General features: G+C 53.2%; 1 protein-coding gene across 1 annotated transcript; it reads left to right on the top strand.

Moving 5' to 3' along the window:
- Positions 1 to 211: 211 nt before the first annotated feature.
- Positions 212 to 15049, top strand: NUBP2 (nucleotide binding protein 2). The gene is made up of 7 exons (XM_038763094.1): positions 212 to 266; positions 2152 to 2270; positions 3306 to 3504; positions 10313 to 10467; positions 11852 to 11962; positions 12783 to 12852; positions 14811 to 15049. The coding sequence occupies exons 1-7, from the start codon at positions 236 to 238 to the stop codon at positions 14954 to 14956; spliced, it is 831 nt and encodes a 276-aa protein (XP_038619022.1). The 5' UTR covers positions 212 to 235; the 3' UTR covers positions 14957 to 15049.
- The last annotated feature ends 1306 nt before the right edge of the window (positions 15050 to 16355 follow it).

Here is a 16355-nt window from a genome sequence, read left to right as displayed (position 1 = left end):
AGGGGGCGGGGCCCGAAACCAGAGCCCAATCGGGATTGGCTGGAGCCCCGCGGGGGCGGGCTCCGATTGGCCGGGGCTCCTCGCGTCACTGCGGAAGGCCGAGCCGCCTATTGGTTGTCGGGCCCGCCCGGAGGGGCGGGCCTAGGATGGCGCCGGGGGATTTGATTGGCTGGAAGGGGGAGAGGGGCGGGGCTCGGGGGGAAGCGGAAGCCGCGGGAGCGGCGGCAGTGCAGGCATGGAGGGCGGCGTGGAGGCGGCGGGCCCCGGTGAGCGAGCTGGGGGCGCGCGGGGAGGGGCTTCTGGGCATGCGCCCTACAGCCGTCCCGGCTAATGATTGGCTATTTGTTAAGCGCTTATTATAATAACAATAATAACAATTCCTTAAGCGCTTACTATGTGCCAAGCACTGTACTAAGCGCTGGGGAGGTTACAAGGTGATCAGGTTGTCCCACGGGGGGCCCACAGTCTTCATCCCCATTTCCAGATAATAATAAATAATAATAATAATGATGGTATATGTTAAGCGCTTACTATGTGCCCAGCACTGTCCTAAGCGCTGGGGAGGTTACAAGGTGATCAGGTGGTCCCACGGGGGGCCCACAGTCTTCATCCCCATTTTCCAGATAATAATAAATAATAATAGTGATGACATCTGTTCAGCGCTTACTATGTGCCCAGCACTGTTCTAAGCGCTGGGGTGGTTACAAGGTGATCAGGTTGTCCCACAGGGGGCTCACTTGTCTTCAACCCCATTTGACAGATGAGGGAACTGAGGCCCAGAGAAGTCAAGTGACTTGCCCAAAGTCACACAGCTGACAGCTGGCGGGGCCGGGATTTGAACCCATGACCTCTGACTCCAAAGCCCGGGCTCTTGCCACTGAGCCACGCTGCAGATGAGCTTAGTACAGTGCTCTGCACACAGTAAGTGCTCAATAAATACGATTGAATGAATGAAAGATGAGGGAACTGAGGCCCAGAGCGTTCATTCATTCAAACGTATTTATTGAGTGCTGTGTGCAGAGCACTGTACTAAGCGCTTGGGAAGTACAAGTCGGCACCAGATAGAGACGGTCCCTCTCCAACAACGGGCTCACGGTCTAGGAGGGGGAGACAGACCACAAAACAAAACATGGAGACAGGTGTCTAAACCGTCAGAATAAATAGGATTATAGCTATATGCACGTCATTAACAAAATGAATAGAATAGTAAATATGTACAAGTAAAATAGAGTAATAAATCTGTACAGACATCTATACAGGTGCTGTGGGGAGGGGAAGGAGGTAGGGCTGGGGGTGATGGGGAGGAGGAGAGGAAAAAGGGGACTCAATCTGGGAAGGCCTCCTGGAGGAGGTGAGCTCTCAGTTGGGCTTTGAAGGGAGGAAGAGAGCTAGTTTGGCGGATGTGTGGAAGGAGGGCAGATGGATAGAGACCATAACACCAATAACGGAAGAACCTTGTACACATTTACTATTCTATTTATTTTGTGGATGATGTGCATATAGCTATAATTCTATTTATTCTAACGCTTTTGACACCTGTCTACATGTTTTGTTTTGTTTTAAGAAAGCGACCCCCAAGCAGGGACTCTGTCCGACCTGATTAACTTGTGTCCGACCCAGCGCTTAGAACGGCGCTTGGCACATAGTAAGTGCTGAAGAAGTACCATAATTACTAGTAGCAGTACTAATTAGTTATCAGTCAGCATTTATTGAGCGCTTACTGTGTGCAGAGCATTCATTCGATCGTATTTATTGAGCGCTTACTTTGTGCAGGGCACTGTACTAAGCGCTTGGGAGAGGACAGTAAACAGAGTTAGTGGCCACGATCCCTGCCCACATTCATTCATTCAATCGTATTTATTGAGCGCTTACTGTGGGCAGGGCACTGTACTAAGCGCTTGGGAGAGGACAGTAAACAGAGTTAGTGGCCTCGATCCTTGTCCACATTCATTCAATCGTATTTGAGCGCTTACTGTGTGCAGAGCACTGTACTAAGCGCTTGGGAAGTCCAAGTTGGCAACATATAGAGACGGTCCCCACCCAACAGCGGGCTCACATGGAGCCTCAGAGTGGAGCCTCAGAGTGGAGGAGGGCAGTGTGGCGCCATGGGGAGCTGTCTGAACGCCCCCCGTGCTTGTGTCTCCCGACAAGAGGCCGGGAACCTGGCTGGCGTCCGCCACGTCATCTTGGTCCTCTCCGGGAAAGGAGGCGTCGGAAAAAGCACCATCTCCACGGAGCTGGCCCTGGCTCTCCGCCACGCCGGACAGAAGGTGAGCGGCCCGTCCCCCTCCCCAATCCCATCCATCCCTCAACAGCGCTGAACAAGCCTCCTTTCCTAGAGGCTTCAATTAATTAATCAATCGTACTGATCGGGCGCGGAGTGTGTGCCGAGCACTGTACTGAGCGCTGGGAGAGTGTAATATAACAGAGTCGGTAGGCACATTCCCTGCCCACAGTGAGCTTACGGTCTGGAGCGGATGACAGATGTCTGTGTGTGTGTGTGTGAGCGTGCGTGTGTGGTGTTTGAGTGCTTACTATGTGCCAGGTTTTGCATATGTGTGTGTGTGGGGGGGTATTTGTTAAGTGCTTACTATATAATAATAATAATAATAATGGCATTTATTAAGCGCTTACTATGTGCAGAGCACTGTTCTAAGCGCTGGGGAATTTACAAGGTGATCAGGTTGTCCCACGTGGGGCTCACAGTCTTCATCCCCATTTTAATAATAATAATGATGATGGCATTTATTAAGCGCTTACTATGTGCACAGCACTGTTCTAAGCACTGGGGAGGTTACAAGGTGATCAGGTTGTCCCTCGTGGGGCTCCCAGTCTTCATCCCCATTTTACAGATGAGGTCACTGAGGCCCAGAGAAGTGAAGTGACTTGCCCAAAGTCACACAGCTGACGATTGGCAGAGCCGGGATTTGAACCCGCGACCTCTGCCTCCAAAGCCCGGGCTTCTTCCACTGAGCCACGCTGCTTCTCTATATGCCAAACACTGTGCTTTTTGTGTGTGTGTGTGTGTGTGTGTGTGTTGTGTCTTCTAGACTGTGAGCCCATTGTTGGGTCGGGACCGTCTCTATCTGTTGCCAGCTTCCCAAGCGCTTAGTCCAGTGCTCTGCACACAGTAAGCGCTCAATAAATACGATTGAATGAATGAATGGATGGATCTTCCCGACGAGGACACCGAGGCCCAGTGTCCCTGAGGGTCTTGAGGTGACCGGTGGCCTTCCCGCCCGGCTGTCGGCCCGGCTCTCCTGACCCCCGCCCCCCCCCCCGGGGGTGGCCGGTCCCTTCGGCAGGTGGGGATCCTGGACGTGGACCTGTGCGGGCCGAGCATCCCGCGCATGCTGCGGGCCCAGGGGCGGGACGTCCACCAGTGTGACGACGGCTGGGTGCCCGTCTTCGTGGACCAGCAGCGGACCGTTGCCCTCATGTCCGTCGGCTTCCTGCTGGAGCGGCCGGACGAGGCCGTGGTGTGGCGGGGACCCAAGAAAAACGGTACTCGGTCCCGGGGGGCAGATCGCTCTTACCTGGGAGGGTGAGGCAGAGTCGGAAATTGCGCGCGTCTGGGAGTCGGGGGACGTGGGTTCTAATCCCGGCTCCGCCTCGTGTCTGCGGTGTGAGTCACTTCTCGGGGCTTCGGTTACCTCATCTAGAAAATGGGGATCAATCAATCAATCGTATTTATTGAGCGCTTACTGTGTGCAGAGCACTGTACTGTGCGCTTGGGAGAGGACAGTAAACAGGGTTAGTGGCCATAATCCCTGCCCACATTCATTCAGTCAAATTTATTGAGCACTTACTGTGTGCAGGGCACTGTACTAAGCGCTTGGGAGAGGACAGTAAACAGAGTTAGTGGCCACGATCCTCGCCCACATTCATTCAGTCGTATTGGAGCGCTTGGGAAGTACAAGTTGGCAACACACAGAGACAGTCCCTACCCAACAGTGGGCTCACGGTCTAAAAGGGGGAGACAGAGAACAAAACCAAACATACTAACAAAATAAAATAAATAGAATAGATATGCACAGCCCGGGGATGAAGACCGGGAGCCCCATGTGGGACAGGGACTGTGTCCAACCTGATGACCTTGTATAATAATAATGATGGCATTTACTAAGCGCTTACTATTAAGCACTGTTCTAAGCGCTGGGGAGGTGACAAGGTGATCAGGTTGTCCCACGGGGGGGCTCGCAGTCTTTAATCCCTATTTTCCAGATGAGGTAACTGAGGCACAGAGAAGTGATTTGCCCAAAGTCACACAGCTGACAATTGGCGGAGCCAGGATTTGAACCCATGACCTCTGATTCCAAAGCCCGGGCTCTTTCCACTGAGCCACGCTGCTTCTCTATCTGTATCTACTTCAGCGCTTAGGCACATAGAAAGCACTTAACGAATACCACAGTTACTATTCTTTTTAGGGGGAGTAGACACGATCCCTGGCCTCCAGAAGGTGACAGTCTACCGTGGGCAGAGCACTGGACTGAGCGCTTGGGAGAGTCCAATACCACAAAAAACGAACACATTCACTGCCCACAAGGAGCTTTACAGTGTAGAGGGGGAGACGGATGTCAATAGAACGAAATAAATGACAGATACGGACATAAGGGCTGTGGGGCTGGAAGGGGGGTCTGCTGTGTGACCTTGGGCAAGTCACTTAACTTCTTTGTGCCTCAGTTAACTCATCTGTAAAACGGGGATTAAAACTGTGAGCCCCACGTGGGGTGACTCGATCACCTTGTATCCTCCCCAGCGCTTAGAACAGTGCTTTGCACACAGTAAGTGCGTAACAAATGACCTCTGACTCCCAAGCCTGTGCTCTTTCCGCTGAGCCAGGCTGCCTCTCAGCGCTTAGAAAGGTGATAGACACAGAGTAAGGGCTTAACAAATACCATTATCATTATTCTGTAAACATAATAATAATCCTGGCTCCGCCACCTGCCTACCTGTGACCATGGGCAAGTCACTTCAATTCTCTGCGCTTCAGTTTCCACTTCTGTTCCTCATCTCATTCCTCATCTCACTGGAGAAGCACTTCCCAAGCAATTAGTACAGTGCTCTGCACTCAGTAAGCACTCAATAAATACGATTGAATGAATGAATGAGTGAGTCAGAGGCCATGGGTTCTAATCCCAGTTCTGCCACTTGTCAGCTGTGTGACTTTGGGTAAGTCACTTAACTTCTCTGGGCCTCAGTTACCTCATCTGTAAAATGGCGATGAAGACTGTGAGACCCACGTGGGACAACCTGATTACCTTGTATTCCCCCCCACCCAGCACTTAGAACAGTGCTTGGCACATAGTAAGAGCTTAACAACTACTATTATTATCTGTAAAATGGGGATTCGTTACTCCTGTTTAGACTTGCGAGCTCCATGTCAGACGGGGACTGTGTCTGACCTGAAAATCTTGTACCTACCCCAGAGCACTGTACTAAGAGCTTGGAAATGTACAGAATTAGCAGACACGTTCCCTGCCCATAACGAGGAGTCAGAAGGTCATGGGTTCTAATCTCAACTCCTCCATTTGTCTGCTGTGTGACCTTGGATAAGTCACTTGACTTCTCTGGGCCTTCAGTTCCCTCATCTGTAAAATAGGGGTGGAGACTGTGAGCCCCACGTGGGACGAGGGACTGTGTCCACCACGATTTGTTTGTATCGGTCCCAGCGCTTAGTACAGTGTGGGGCCCGGGAGCCTACAGGACGCCGCCGTCTGCGGGCGCCCTCAGGTGGACATTGCTGAGCACGACACCCCTGCGGCTTCGCCGGCCCCCTCCGTGATATTTCTCCCTTTTTGGCGCCGTCTGGCGGACATTGGTGAGCACAGCACCCATGCGGCTTCGCTGACCCCCTCCGTGATATTTCTCCCTTTTTGGCGCCGTCTGGCGGACACTGGTGAGCACGGCACCCATGCGGCTTCGCTGACCCCCTCCGAGATATTGCTGTGCTTTAGGCGCCGTCTGGCGGACATTAGTGAGCATGACACCCCTGTGGCTTCCACGGCCCCCTCCGTGATATTTCTCCCTTTTTGGCGCCGTCTGGCGGACATTGGTGAGCACGGCACCCATGCGGCTTCGCTGACCCCCTCCGAGATATTGCTGTGCTTTGGGCGCCGTCTGGCGGACATTAGTGAGCATGACACCCCTGCGGCTTCGCCGGGCCTCTCCGTGATATTTCTCCCTTTTTGGCGCCGTCTGGCGGACATTGGTGAGCACGACACCCCTGCGGCTTCGCTGACCCCCTCCGTGATATTGCTGTGCTTTGGGCGCCGTCTGGCGGACATTACTGAGCATGACACCCCTGCGGCTTCGCCGACCCACCCCGTGATATTGCTGCCTTTTGGGCGCCGTCTGGCGGACATTGGTGAGCACGGCACCTCTGCGGTGTTGCCGTCCCGTGTGCTGAGAAGCCTGTGCAGTCGGTAGAGCCCGGGCCAGGGAGGCAGAAGTTGTGAGTTCTAATCCCGCCCCCCCCCGCCACGTTTGTCAGCTGCGTGACCTCGGGCAAGTCACTTCACTTCTCTGGGCCTCATTTCCCTCATCTGTACACTTGGGATTGAGGCTGTGAGCCCCATGTTTCACAGGGACGGTGTCCTACCGGATTTGCTTGTACCTACCCCAGTGCTTAGTGTGGTGCTTGGTACATAGTAATTGCTTAAGAAATACCACGATTATTCCCTTCTAGACTGTAAGTCCGGTGTGGGCAGGGATTGTCTCTATTGCTAAACTGTACTTTCCAAGCGCTTAGTACAGTGCTCTGCACACAATAAGCATTCAATCAATTAATACGATTGAATGATTGAATAAGGCCCCTCCGTGACATTGCTGTCTTTTTGGCGCCGTCTGGCGGACATTGGTGAGCACGACACCTCTGCGGTGCTGCCGCCCCGTGTGCTGAGAAGCCTGTGCAGTGGGTAAAGCCTGGGCCAGGGAGTCAGAAGTTGTGAGTTCTAATCCCGCCCCCGCCACGTTTGTCAGCTGTGTGACCCCGGGCAAGTCACTTCACTTCTCTGGGCCTCATTTCTCTCATCGGTACACTGGGGATTGAGGCTGTGAGCCCCATGTTTCACAGGGACGGTGTCCTCCGGATTTGCTTGTACCTACCCCAGCGCTTAGTGCAGTGCTTGGTGCATAGTAAGTGCTTAAGAAATACCACAGTTATTCCCTTCTAGACTGTAAGTCCGGTGTGGGCAGGGATTGTCTCTATTGCTGAACTGTACTTTCCACGCGCTTAGTGCAGTGCTCTGCACACAATAAGCATTCAATCAATTAATACGATTGAATGATTGAATAAGGCCCCTCCGTGACATTGCTGTCTTTTTGGCGCCGTCTGGCGGACATTGGTGAGCACGACACCTCTGCGGTGCTGCCGCCCCGTGTGCTGAGAAGTCTGTGCAGTGGGTAAAGCCTGGGCCAGGGAGTCAGAAGTTGTGAGTTCTAATCCCGCCCCCCCCCCCCCCGCCACGTTTGTCAGCCGCGTGACCTCGGGCAAGTCACTTCACTTCTCTGGGCCTCATTTCCCTCACCTGTACACTGGGGATTGAGGCTGTGAGCCCCATGTTTCACAGGGACGGTGTCCTACCGGATTTGCTTGTACCTACCCCAGCGCTTAGTACGGTGCTTGGTACATAGTGATTGCTTAAGAAATACCACGATTATTCCCTTCTAGACTGTAAGTCCGGTGTGGGTAGGGATTGTCTCTATTGCTGAACTGTACTTTCCAAGCGCTTAGTACAGTGCTCTGCACACAATAAGCATTCAATCAATTAATACGATTGAATGAATGAATAAGGCCCCTCCGTGATATTGCTGTCTTTTTGGCGCCGTCTGGCGGACATTAGTGAGCATGACACCCCTGCGACTTCGCTGACCCCCTCCGAGATATTGCTGTGCTTTGGGCGCCGTCTGGCGGACATTAGCGAGCACGACAACCCTGCGGCTTCGCTGCCCCCCTCCGTGATATTACCGTGTTTTGGGCGCCGTCTGGCGGACATTGGTGAGCACGGCACCCCTGCGGTGTTGCCGTCCCGTGTGCTGAGAAGCCTGTGCAGTGGGTAAAGCCTGGGCCGGGGAGTCAGAAGTTGTGAGTTCTAATCCCGCCCCCGCCACGTTTGTCAGCCGCGTGACCTCGGGCAAGTCACTTCACTTCTCTGGGCCTCATTTCTCTCATCTGTACACTGGGGATTGAGGCTGTGAGCCCCATGTTTCACAGGGACGGTGTCCTCCGGATTTGCTTGTACCTACCCCAGCGCTTAGTGCAGTGCTTGGTGCATAGTAAGTGCTTAACAAACACCACAATTATTCCCTTCTAGACTGTAAGTCCGGTGTGGGCAGGGATTGTCTCTATTGCTGAACTGTACTTTCCACGCGCTTAGTGCAGTGCTCTGCACACAATAAGCATTCAATCAATTAATACGATTGAATGAATGAATAAGGCCCCTCCGGGATATTGCTGTCTTTTTGGCGCCGTCTGGTGGACATTAGGGTGCACGACACGCCTGCGGCTTCTCAGCCCTCCCTGCCGGGCGGCTTCATTCATTCATTCAATCGTATTTATATGTTGCCAATTTGTACTTCCCAAGCGCTTAGTACAGTGCTCTGCACACAGTAAGCGCTCAATAAATACGATTGATGATGATGATGATTTATTGAGCACTTACTGCGTGGAGAACAGTGTACTGGGCGGTTGGGAAGTACAAGTTGGCAACATATAGAGACGATCCCTACCCAACAGTGGGCTTCGCTGAGGCTCCTCCGTGATAATAATAAAAATAATAATAATAATAATAATAATAATAATAATAATAATGGTATTTACTAAGCGCTTACTATGTGCAACGCACTGTTCTAAGCGCTGGGGAGCTTACAAGGTGACCAGGTTGTCGCACAGGGGGCTCACAGTCTTCATCCCCATTTTCCAGATGAGGGAACTGAGGCCCAGAGAAGTGAAGTGACTTGCCCAAAGTCACCCAGCTGACAGTTGGCCGAGCCGGGATTTGGACCCATGCCCTCTGACTCCAAAGCCCGGGCTCTTTTCCATTGAGCCACGCTGCTTCTCTGCGATACTGCTTCTCTGCTTCTCTGTGATACTGCTATTCATTCATTCAACCGTATTTATTGAGCTCTTGCTGTGTACGGAGCACTGTACTAAGTGCTTGGGAAGTACAATACAGCAAAAGAGAGAGACATTCACTGCCCTCAAAGGGCTCACAGTCTTGGGGTGGAGGGCTTGACAGATAAGTAAACAGGCATAAATGGAATTATGAAAGGCCCCTCCTTATCTTCCCCACCTTACCTCCTTCCCCTCCCCACAGCACCTGTGTATATGTATATATGTTTGTACATATTTATTACTCTATTTATTTATTTATTTTACTTGTACATATTTATTCTATTTATTTTATTTGGTTTATATGTTTTGTTTTGTTGCCTGTCTCCCCCTTCTAGACTGTGAGCCCGCTGTTGGGTAGGGACTGTCTCTATATGTTGCCAACTTGTACTTCCCAAGCGCTTAGTACAGTGCTTTGCACACAGTAAGCGCTCCATAAATACGATTGAATGAATGAATGAACAAATGCCATTATTATTATTATTATTACAAGTTACAAGCTACAAGTTAGTTGGATAGACACGGTCCCTGTCCCATATCGGGCCAAGTCTAAGTAGGAGGGAGAAGCAGCATGGCTCAATGGAAAGAGCCTGGGCTTTGGAGTCACAGTTCATGGATTCAAATCCCGGCTCCACCACTTGTCAGCTGTGTGACTTTGGGCAAGTCACTTCACTTCTCTGGGCCTCAGTTCCCTCATCTGGAAAATGGGGATTAAGACTGTGAGCCCCCGTGGGACAACCTGATCACTCTGTAACCTCCCCAGCGCTTAGAACAGTGCTTTGCACATAGTAAGCGCTTAATAAATGCCATTATTATTATAATATAATATTATTATATTATATAATACATTTCTATATTAATATATATTAATATATTAATTTATATATTAATTTAATATAATAATATTGTATTGTTATTATTAAAGGGGGAAAAGTCCAGGCGACGCAGAGGGAGTGGGAGAAGAGGAAAGGAGGGCTCATCTACGAGGAGATGGGCCTTCGATATGCCTTTGAAGGGAGGGAGAGTCATTTTCTGTCGGATTTGAGGAGGGAGGGCGTTCCGGGCCAGAGGCGGGATGTGGGCGAGAGGCCGGCTATGAGATAGACGAGGCGGAGGCCCAATTAATCAGTCTGGGTGGGTGAGGGGGCACAGGGCCGGGCGTAGGGACAAGGCCAGCCTGGGTTCGGTGTGTCTGGGCAGCGCTGATCAAGCAGTTTGTGTCGGACGTGGCCTGGGGCGAGCTGGACTACCTGATTGTGGATACCCCCCCCGGGACCTCCGACGAACACCTGGCCCTCCTGGAAGCCCTGCGCCTCCGCCGGCCCCTGGGAGCCGTCCTCGTCACCACCCCGCAGGTAGGAGGGGACCCCCGGGGCCCCGGGGCGGCCGGAGGGACGGGCTGCGCTTTCGCCATGCCCCCCAGCTCGACCACTCCGCGGGGAGGCTGTCTGCGAAATAGCCAAAATCGTAGCGGTGTTAAGCGCCAGCTATGTGCCGAGCGCTGTGGGAGGAGACACGATCATCAGATCACGGTCCTTGTCTCCGGGAGGGAGGATGGGTGTTGAATTCCCCTTTCCCGGATGAGGAGACATAGACACGGACAATTCAGGATCACCCAGCTGGCAAGTGGCAGAGCTGGGATTAGGACCTAGGTCCCCTGGCTCCCAGCCCCGGGCTTTTTCCACAGGCTTAGACCCGGGTTCCGCTCAGCTCCGTCCCCAGCCTGGGGGATGATCAAGGGCGAGGGCCAGAGAAGCAGCGTGGCCTAATGGCTAGAGCCCAGAAGGACCTGGGCTCGAATCGCGGCTCTCCGGCTTGCCTGCTCTGTGACCTCGGGTGGGTTGCTTCGCTTCTCTGGGCCTCGGTTTCCTCGTCTGTAAAATGGGGATTAAGACTCTGAGCCCCATATGGGACCGGGATGTGTCCAACCCAGTTTGCTCGTATCCACTCCAGCGCTCAATACAGTGTTCGGCAAGTAGCGCTTCACAAATACCATTACCACAAAACCTACTCATGACTGTAATCGATTATCCATATTTGCCGAGCACCAGCACTGTACTAAGTGCTTGGAAGGGGCCAGTAGAGGTGGACGATCCAAACCCTGTCCCGAAGGAGCTTGCAATCTAGCAAGGGAGACAGACTCTAAAGGAGAGTCCGAATGGGAGTTTGTGCTCCGACGTGAGGGTGGGTAAGATATGTTCAGTAGGACCAGGGAAACGGCGAGTTCACAAGCTTGTAGGTGTTGGCGTGGTGGGTGGGTGAAAGAAACTGTTTCGGCCTCAATTCCCTCATCTTTAAAATGGGAGCATCGAGGCCTGCCTCCCTGGGATAGCGCTACACGGGTGAAAGAAACTGTTTCGGCCTCAATTCCCTCATCTTTAAAATGGGAGCATCGAGGCCTGCCTCCCTGGGATATCGCTCGACTCCCGTGAGCTCGTGCACTTTGGGAGTCTCCGTGTCTGCCGCGTGACCTTGGGGAAGTCACTTCTCCGGGCCTCGGTCCCCTCATCTGCAAAACGGGGATGAAGAACGTGAGCCCCACGCGGGACAGGGACGGCGTCTGGTCCGATTAGCTCGGGCCTGTCCCACCTCTCGGCACAGTGCCCGGCCCAGAGTAGGCGCTTAACAGATACCGTTAAAAAAGTTAGAGCGGCAGATAGGTAGGAGCCGTTGTCGTTGCGGTCATCGCGACTCACCTCTTCCTCTTTGGACCGCGGCGTCCGGGGGGGGGGTCCTCAGGCCGTGTCGGTGGGGGACGTGCGCAGGGAGCTGACCTTCTGCAAGAAGACAGGACTGCGGGTCATCGGAATCGTGGAGAACATGAGCGGCTTCGTCTGCCCTCACTGCACGGTGAGCCCCGGGCGGAGCAGTCACGCGCGGGCGTGTTTTGAGCGCCTGCTGGGTGCAGAGCACTGGGCCGAGCGCTCGGGAGACGACGGTAGACTCCGGGGATGCGATCCCTGCCCTCGGGGAGCGTCCAGGCTGCAGGATGCTTGGGAGAGCACGGCAGACCTAGGGGACGTGATCCCCGCCCTCCTGGAGTTTACAATCTAGCAGGAGGGAGCGTCAGCCGACCGTCTTTATCGCGCGCTCACTGTGTGCAGAGCACTGAACTAATCGCTTGGGAGAGGACGATACAACTGTAGAACGGAAACATTCCCTGCCCACAGCGAGCTTACGGTCTAGAGGGGCAACACAGCACCTCGTTGTAACCGTCCAATCCAAGGCCCCAGGATGCATGCAAAGTGCTGTTTATTACTCTATTTATTTATTTATTTTACTTGTACATATCTATCCTATTTATTTTATTTTGTTAACTTGCTTTGTTGTCTGTCTCCCCCTTCTAGACTGTGAGCCTGTTGTTGGGTAGGGACCGTCTCTGTATGTTGCCAACTTGGACTTCCCAAGCGCTTAGTACAGTGCTCTGCACATACTAAGTGCTCAATAAATACGATTGATTGATTGATTGCTGTTATTAAGTGCTCAGTTGAGCACAGTGCGACGGAATTGCCCTCAAGAAGCTGTCAGTCTAACGGGGCCAGGAGCGCCTTCAGAGCCCCGTACGGAGGGTTCGGGGTGGGTACGGGAGTTAGAAGAGGCGACGCCTGCCCTCAAGGAGCTGAGGGTCTATCGGCCCCCGTGTCACGGGGCGGGTTTCTTTCGGATCTAGGAGTGCACCAACCTTTTCTCCAGAGGAGGCGGGGAAGGCCTGGCGCTGCAGGCTGGCGTGCCCTTCCTAGGTGAGCTCACACCGTCCGTGCCGGTCCTCTCCCCGACACCCACCGTCCTCCTTTCCGGCCACGGACCGTCTCCCGGGGCCGCAGAGGGGTTCCCGGGATGGGGACGGAGGGAAATAGCTTAGAACAGTGCTTTGCACATAGTAAGCGCTTAACAAATGCCATTATTGATTAAATAGCGGGGGGCTTTTGCCCGGGAGGAGAAGCTTCGGAAGGGGAGGATGACCCTTGGATCGTCCACGGCCAAGGGGGAGAATTCAGGCCCCGCTCTAGTCCCGCAGATAGTTCGAGCTGCGCTCCTGGTATCCGAGGCGGGAACCAAGCTCTGGAAACGTGGCTTTTTCTCCTTCCTTCCCACTCTGCCCTTGGTCGTGCCCCTCCTCGGCCCCTGTTCAGCCGGATCCCTCCTCCTCCAGGAAGCCTTACTGGGCTGCCTCTCAACAACCTCTAACCCGCACCCACCTGATGCTCCCTTAACTACTCATTCCTGCCTTCCGTTCTTACGTGCTGTGGATGTGGATCTGTAATATATATTTAATGTTATATATATATATAAAATAATTGCAGTACTTGTTAACGGTTTACTATGTGCCAGTCACTGTGCTAAGTGCTGGGGTGGATACAAGCAAATGAGGTTGGACCCTGTTACGCATGGGGCACTATCTTAATTTTATGTATATATGTATATATATATATATATGAAGATATATATTATATGTGTATATATATAAAGATTATAAATAATATAAAAATATTATTTATATATAAAGATATATATATATAATAATTGCAGTATTTGTTAAGGGTTTACTATGTGCCAGTCACTGTACTAAGCACTGGGGTGGATACAAGCAAATCAATCAATCATATTTATTGAGCGCTTACTGTGTGCAGAGCACTGTACTTAGCGCTTGAGATTGGACCCTGTTATGCATGGGGTACTGTCTTAATTTTTTATATATAATTATATATATATATATATATATATAATAATTGCAGTATTGTATATAAAATAATTGCAGTATTTGTTAAGGGTTTACTATGTGCCAGTCACTGTACTAAGCACTGGGGTGGATACAAGCAAATGAGATTGGACCCTGTCACGCATGGGGCACTGTCTTAATTTTTTATATATAATTATATATATATATATATATATATAATAATTGCAGTATTATATATAAAATAATTGCAGTTTTTGTTAAGGGTTTACTATGTGCCAGTCCCTGTACTAAGCGCTGGGGTGGATACAAGCAAATTAGATTGGACCCTGTTACGCATGGGGCACTGTCTTAATTTTTTATATATAATTATATATATATATAATAATTGCAGTATTATATATTAAAAATTATAGTATTTGTTAAGGGTTTACTATGTGCCAGTCACTGTACTAAGCGCTGGGGTGGATACAAGGAAATGAGCTTGGACCCTGTTATGCATGGGGCACTGTCTTAATTTTATATATATATAAAATATATATATAATTGCAGTATTAAACATATATATATGTATATATAATAATTGCAGTATTATACATAAAATAATTGCAGTATTTGTTAAGGGTTTACAAGGGTTTGTTAAGGGTGGAAAGAGCCCGGGCTTTGGAGTCAGAGGGCATGGGTTCAAATCCCAGCTCCGCCACTTGTCAGCTGTGTGACTTTGGGCAAGTCACTTCACTTCTCTGGGCCTCGGTTACGTCATCTGTAAAATGGGGCTTAAGACTGTGAGCCCCCCGTGGGACAACCTGATTACCTTGTAACCTCCCCAGCGCTTAGAACAGTGCTTTGCACATAGTAAGCGCTTAATAAATGCCACGATTATTGTTATTATTATTGTTACATAGAGCTTAACGAATGCCATCATTATTATTATTCAGCCCCTCCCATCCAGGAGGCGCTCAGTAAGTAGGAGGGATGGCTGTCTGGGCGGATCTGTCTAAATGCCTTCCCCCCTCCCAGGCTGCGTCCCCCTGGACCCGCAGATCACGCAGAGCCTGGAGGAAGGCCAAGACTTCGGCCAGGAATTCCCCAAGAGCCCGGCCTTCGCCGCCCTCGCTTCCATCGCCCAGCGGATCCTGGACGGGACGTGGGCCCAGAGCCCGTGACGCGCCGGGGCCGGCCGGGCCCCCGGCCCCTTGCGAGGACTGCTCCCCGGGCTGTCCCCCGGAGACCGCTCGCCACAGTGGACCCCGGAGGAACCGACGCCCCACGAGACGCCACGGTCGGCCCGCCTTCCGGCTCCCTCTCCCGCACCTGGACGGGACCCCGAGGCCTAGGCACGTGGGCGCTGCGGGCACCGGGCGCCGTCGGGCACGCGGGCACCAGCCGCGGGGATCGGTTGGGGACTCGATTAAAGAGATCGGCCCTCGTCCTGGCCACCTGGCATTTTTCAAACCTTCTCCTCAGGCCCCTCGTTCCCTTTCCTCCGTCCTCCCTCGGGGCTTGGGCTCTCACCCCTGCCACCCCACTCTCCCTCCCCCATCCCCATTTTGAGGGGGGCAGCCCCACCCTGCCCAAGGTCTCCAGGGGCACCAGGGGACGTTGGATCCCCCGCCCCATTCAGCTAGAGGCTGGGGCAGGAAGCTGGTGCCTCAGCGATCCCCCCACCCTCAACCCCGCTGTCATCTCCTAAAATGCGAGACGTACCCTCCTCCTGCCGGGGCGAGTGGGAGAGGACCGCCGTCGGACTGGCCGCCGACTGGACGGTCAACCCTCCCCACTCCCACCTCTTCTTGCGGCCACCATTTTCGTCAACCGCCTTCCGCTCCGGCTCGCCTGTCCTCCTGCACCCCCGCGACGGACGGCCTCTGGATCTGCCTCTCGGTTTCCCCGGCGGTCTGCGCGACGGGAACGGGAGCCCAAGGGGCCCAGAGCGAGTTTTGGGGACGAGGCCCGCCTCAGGCCGCCACGCCCTCTCCGTCGCCGTCGTCGTGAAGAACGGTATCCGCGAGGCGCAACGCGCCAGTGTGGCAACAGGGTAAATCGGATCGGACTCGGTCCCCGTCCTGTTGGGGACTCCCTATCTGGGAGGGTGGGGAGGCCGGGGATCCGATCCCCACGGTCCAGGGGACAGAAGCGAAGCCCCCGTGTCCCGCAGCAGGCCCTGGGGCGGAGGTGGGATTTAATCGCTGTGGTATATGTTGAGCATTTACTAGGCGCCAGGCACCGTTCTAAGCGCCGGGGCCGATACGAGATGGTCAGGTTGGACGCGGTCCCCGTCCCACGAGGGGCTCCCAGTCTCAATCCCCATTTTACAGATGAGGGCACCAAGGCACCGAGAAGTCAAGGGACCGGCCCGAGGTCACACGGGGGACGAGTGGCAGATCTGGAGTCAGAGCCCAGGGCCCACGCGCCGTCCGCTACGCCGCGTTTTCCCCGGGCCACGGGAACTCGGCCGGCAGACGGCGGTCAGTGGAAGACCGAGCTCTCCGGCTCTCGGGGCTCCTGCTGCGGACGGCCCCCCGCCCGCCGGCCCCCCGAAAAGAGGTCCCCACGTTCAGCGGG

The sequence above is a fragment of the Tachyglossus aculeatus genome, chromosome 21 (genome assembly GCF_015852505.1).
Source record: "Tachyglossus aculeatus isolate mTacAcu1 chromosome 21, mTacAcu1.pri, whole genome shotgun sequence".
NCBI classification, from domain to species: Eukaryota; Metazoa; Chordata; class Mammalia; order Monotremata; family Tachyglossidae; genus Tachyglossus; species Tachyglossus aculeatus.
Note: the sequence above shows the minus strand (reverse complement) of the source record. Positions and strands in the feature narration are given on the sequence as shown.

What these genes read in the sequence shown, in the direction of transcription:
- NUBP2 (XM_038763094.1), top strand. Translation starts at nt 236, where the DNA reads ATGGAGGGCGGCGTGGAGGCGGCGGGCCCCG. An exon ending in CGTGGAGGCGGCGGGCCCCG is followed by an intron (nt 267 to 2,151) that starts GTGAGCGAGCTG and finishes TCTCCCGACAAG; the next exon opens with AGGCCGGGAACCTGGCTGGC. An exon ending in TCCGCCACGCCGGACAGAAG is followed by an intron (nt 2,271 to 3,305) that starts GTGAGCGGCCCG and finishes TCCCTTCGGCAG; the next exon opens with GTGGGGATCCTGGACGTGGA.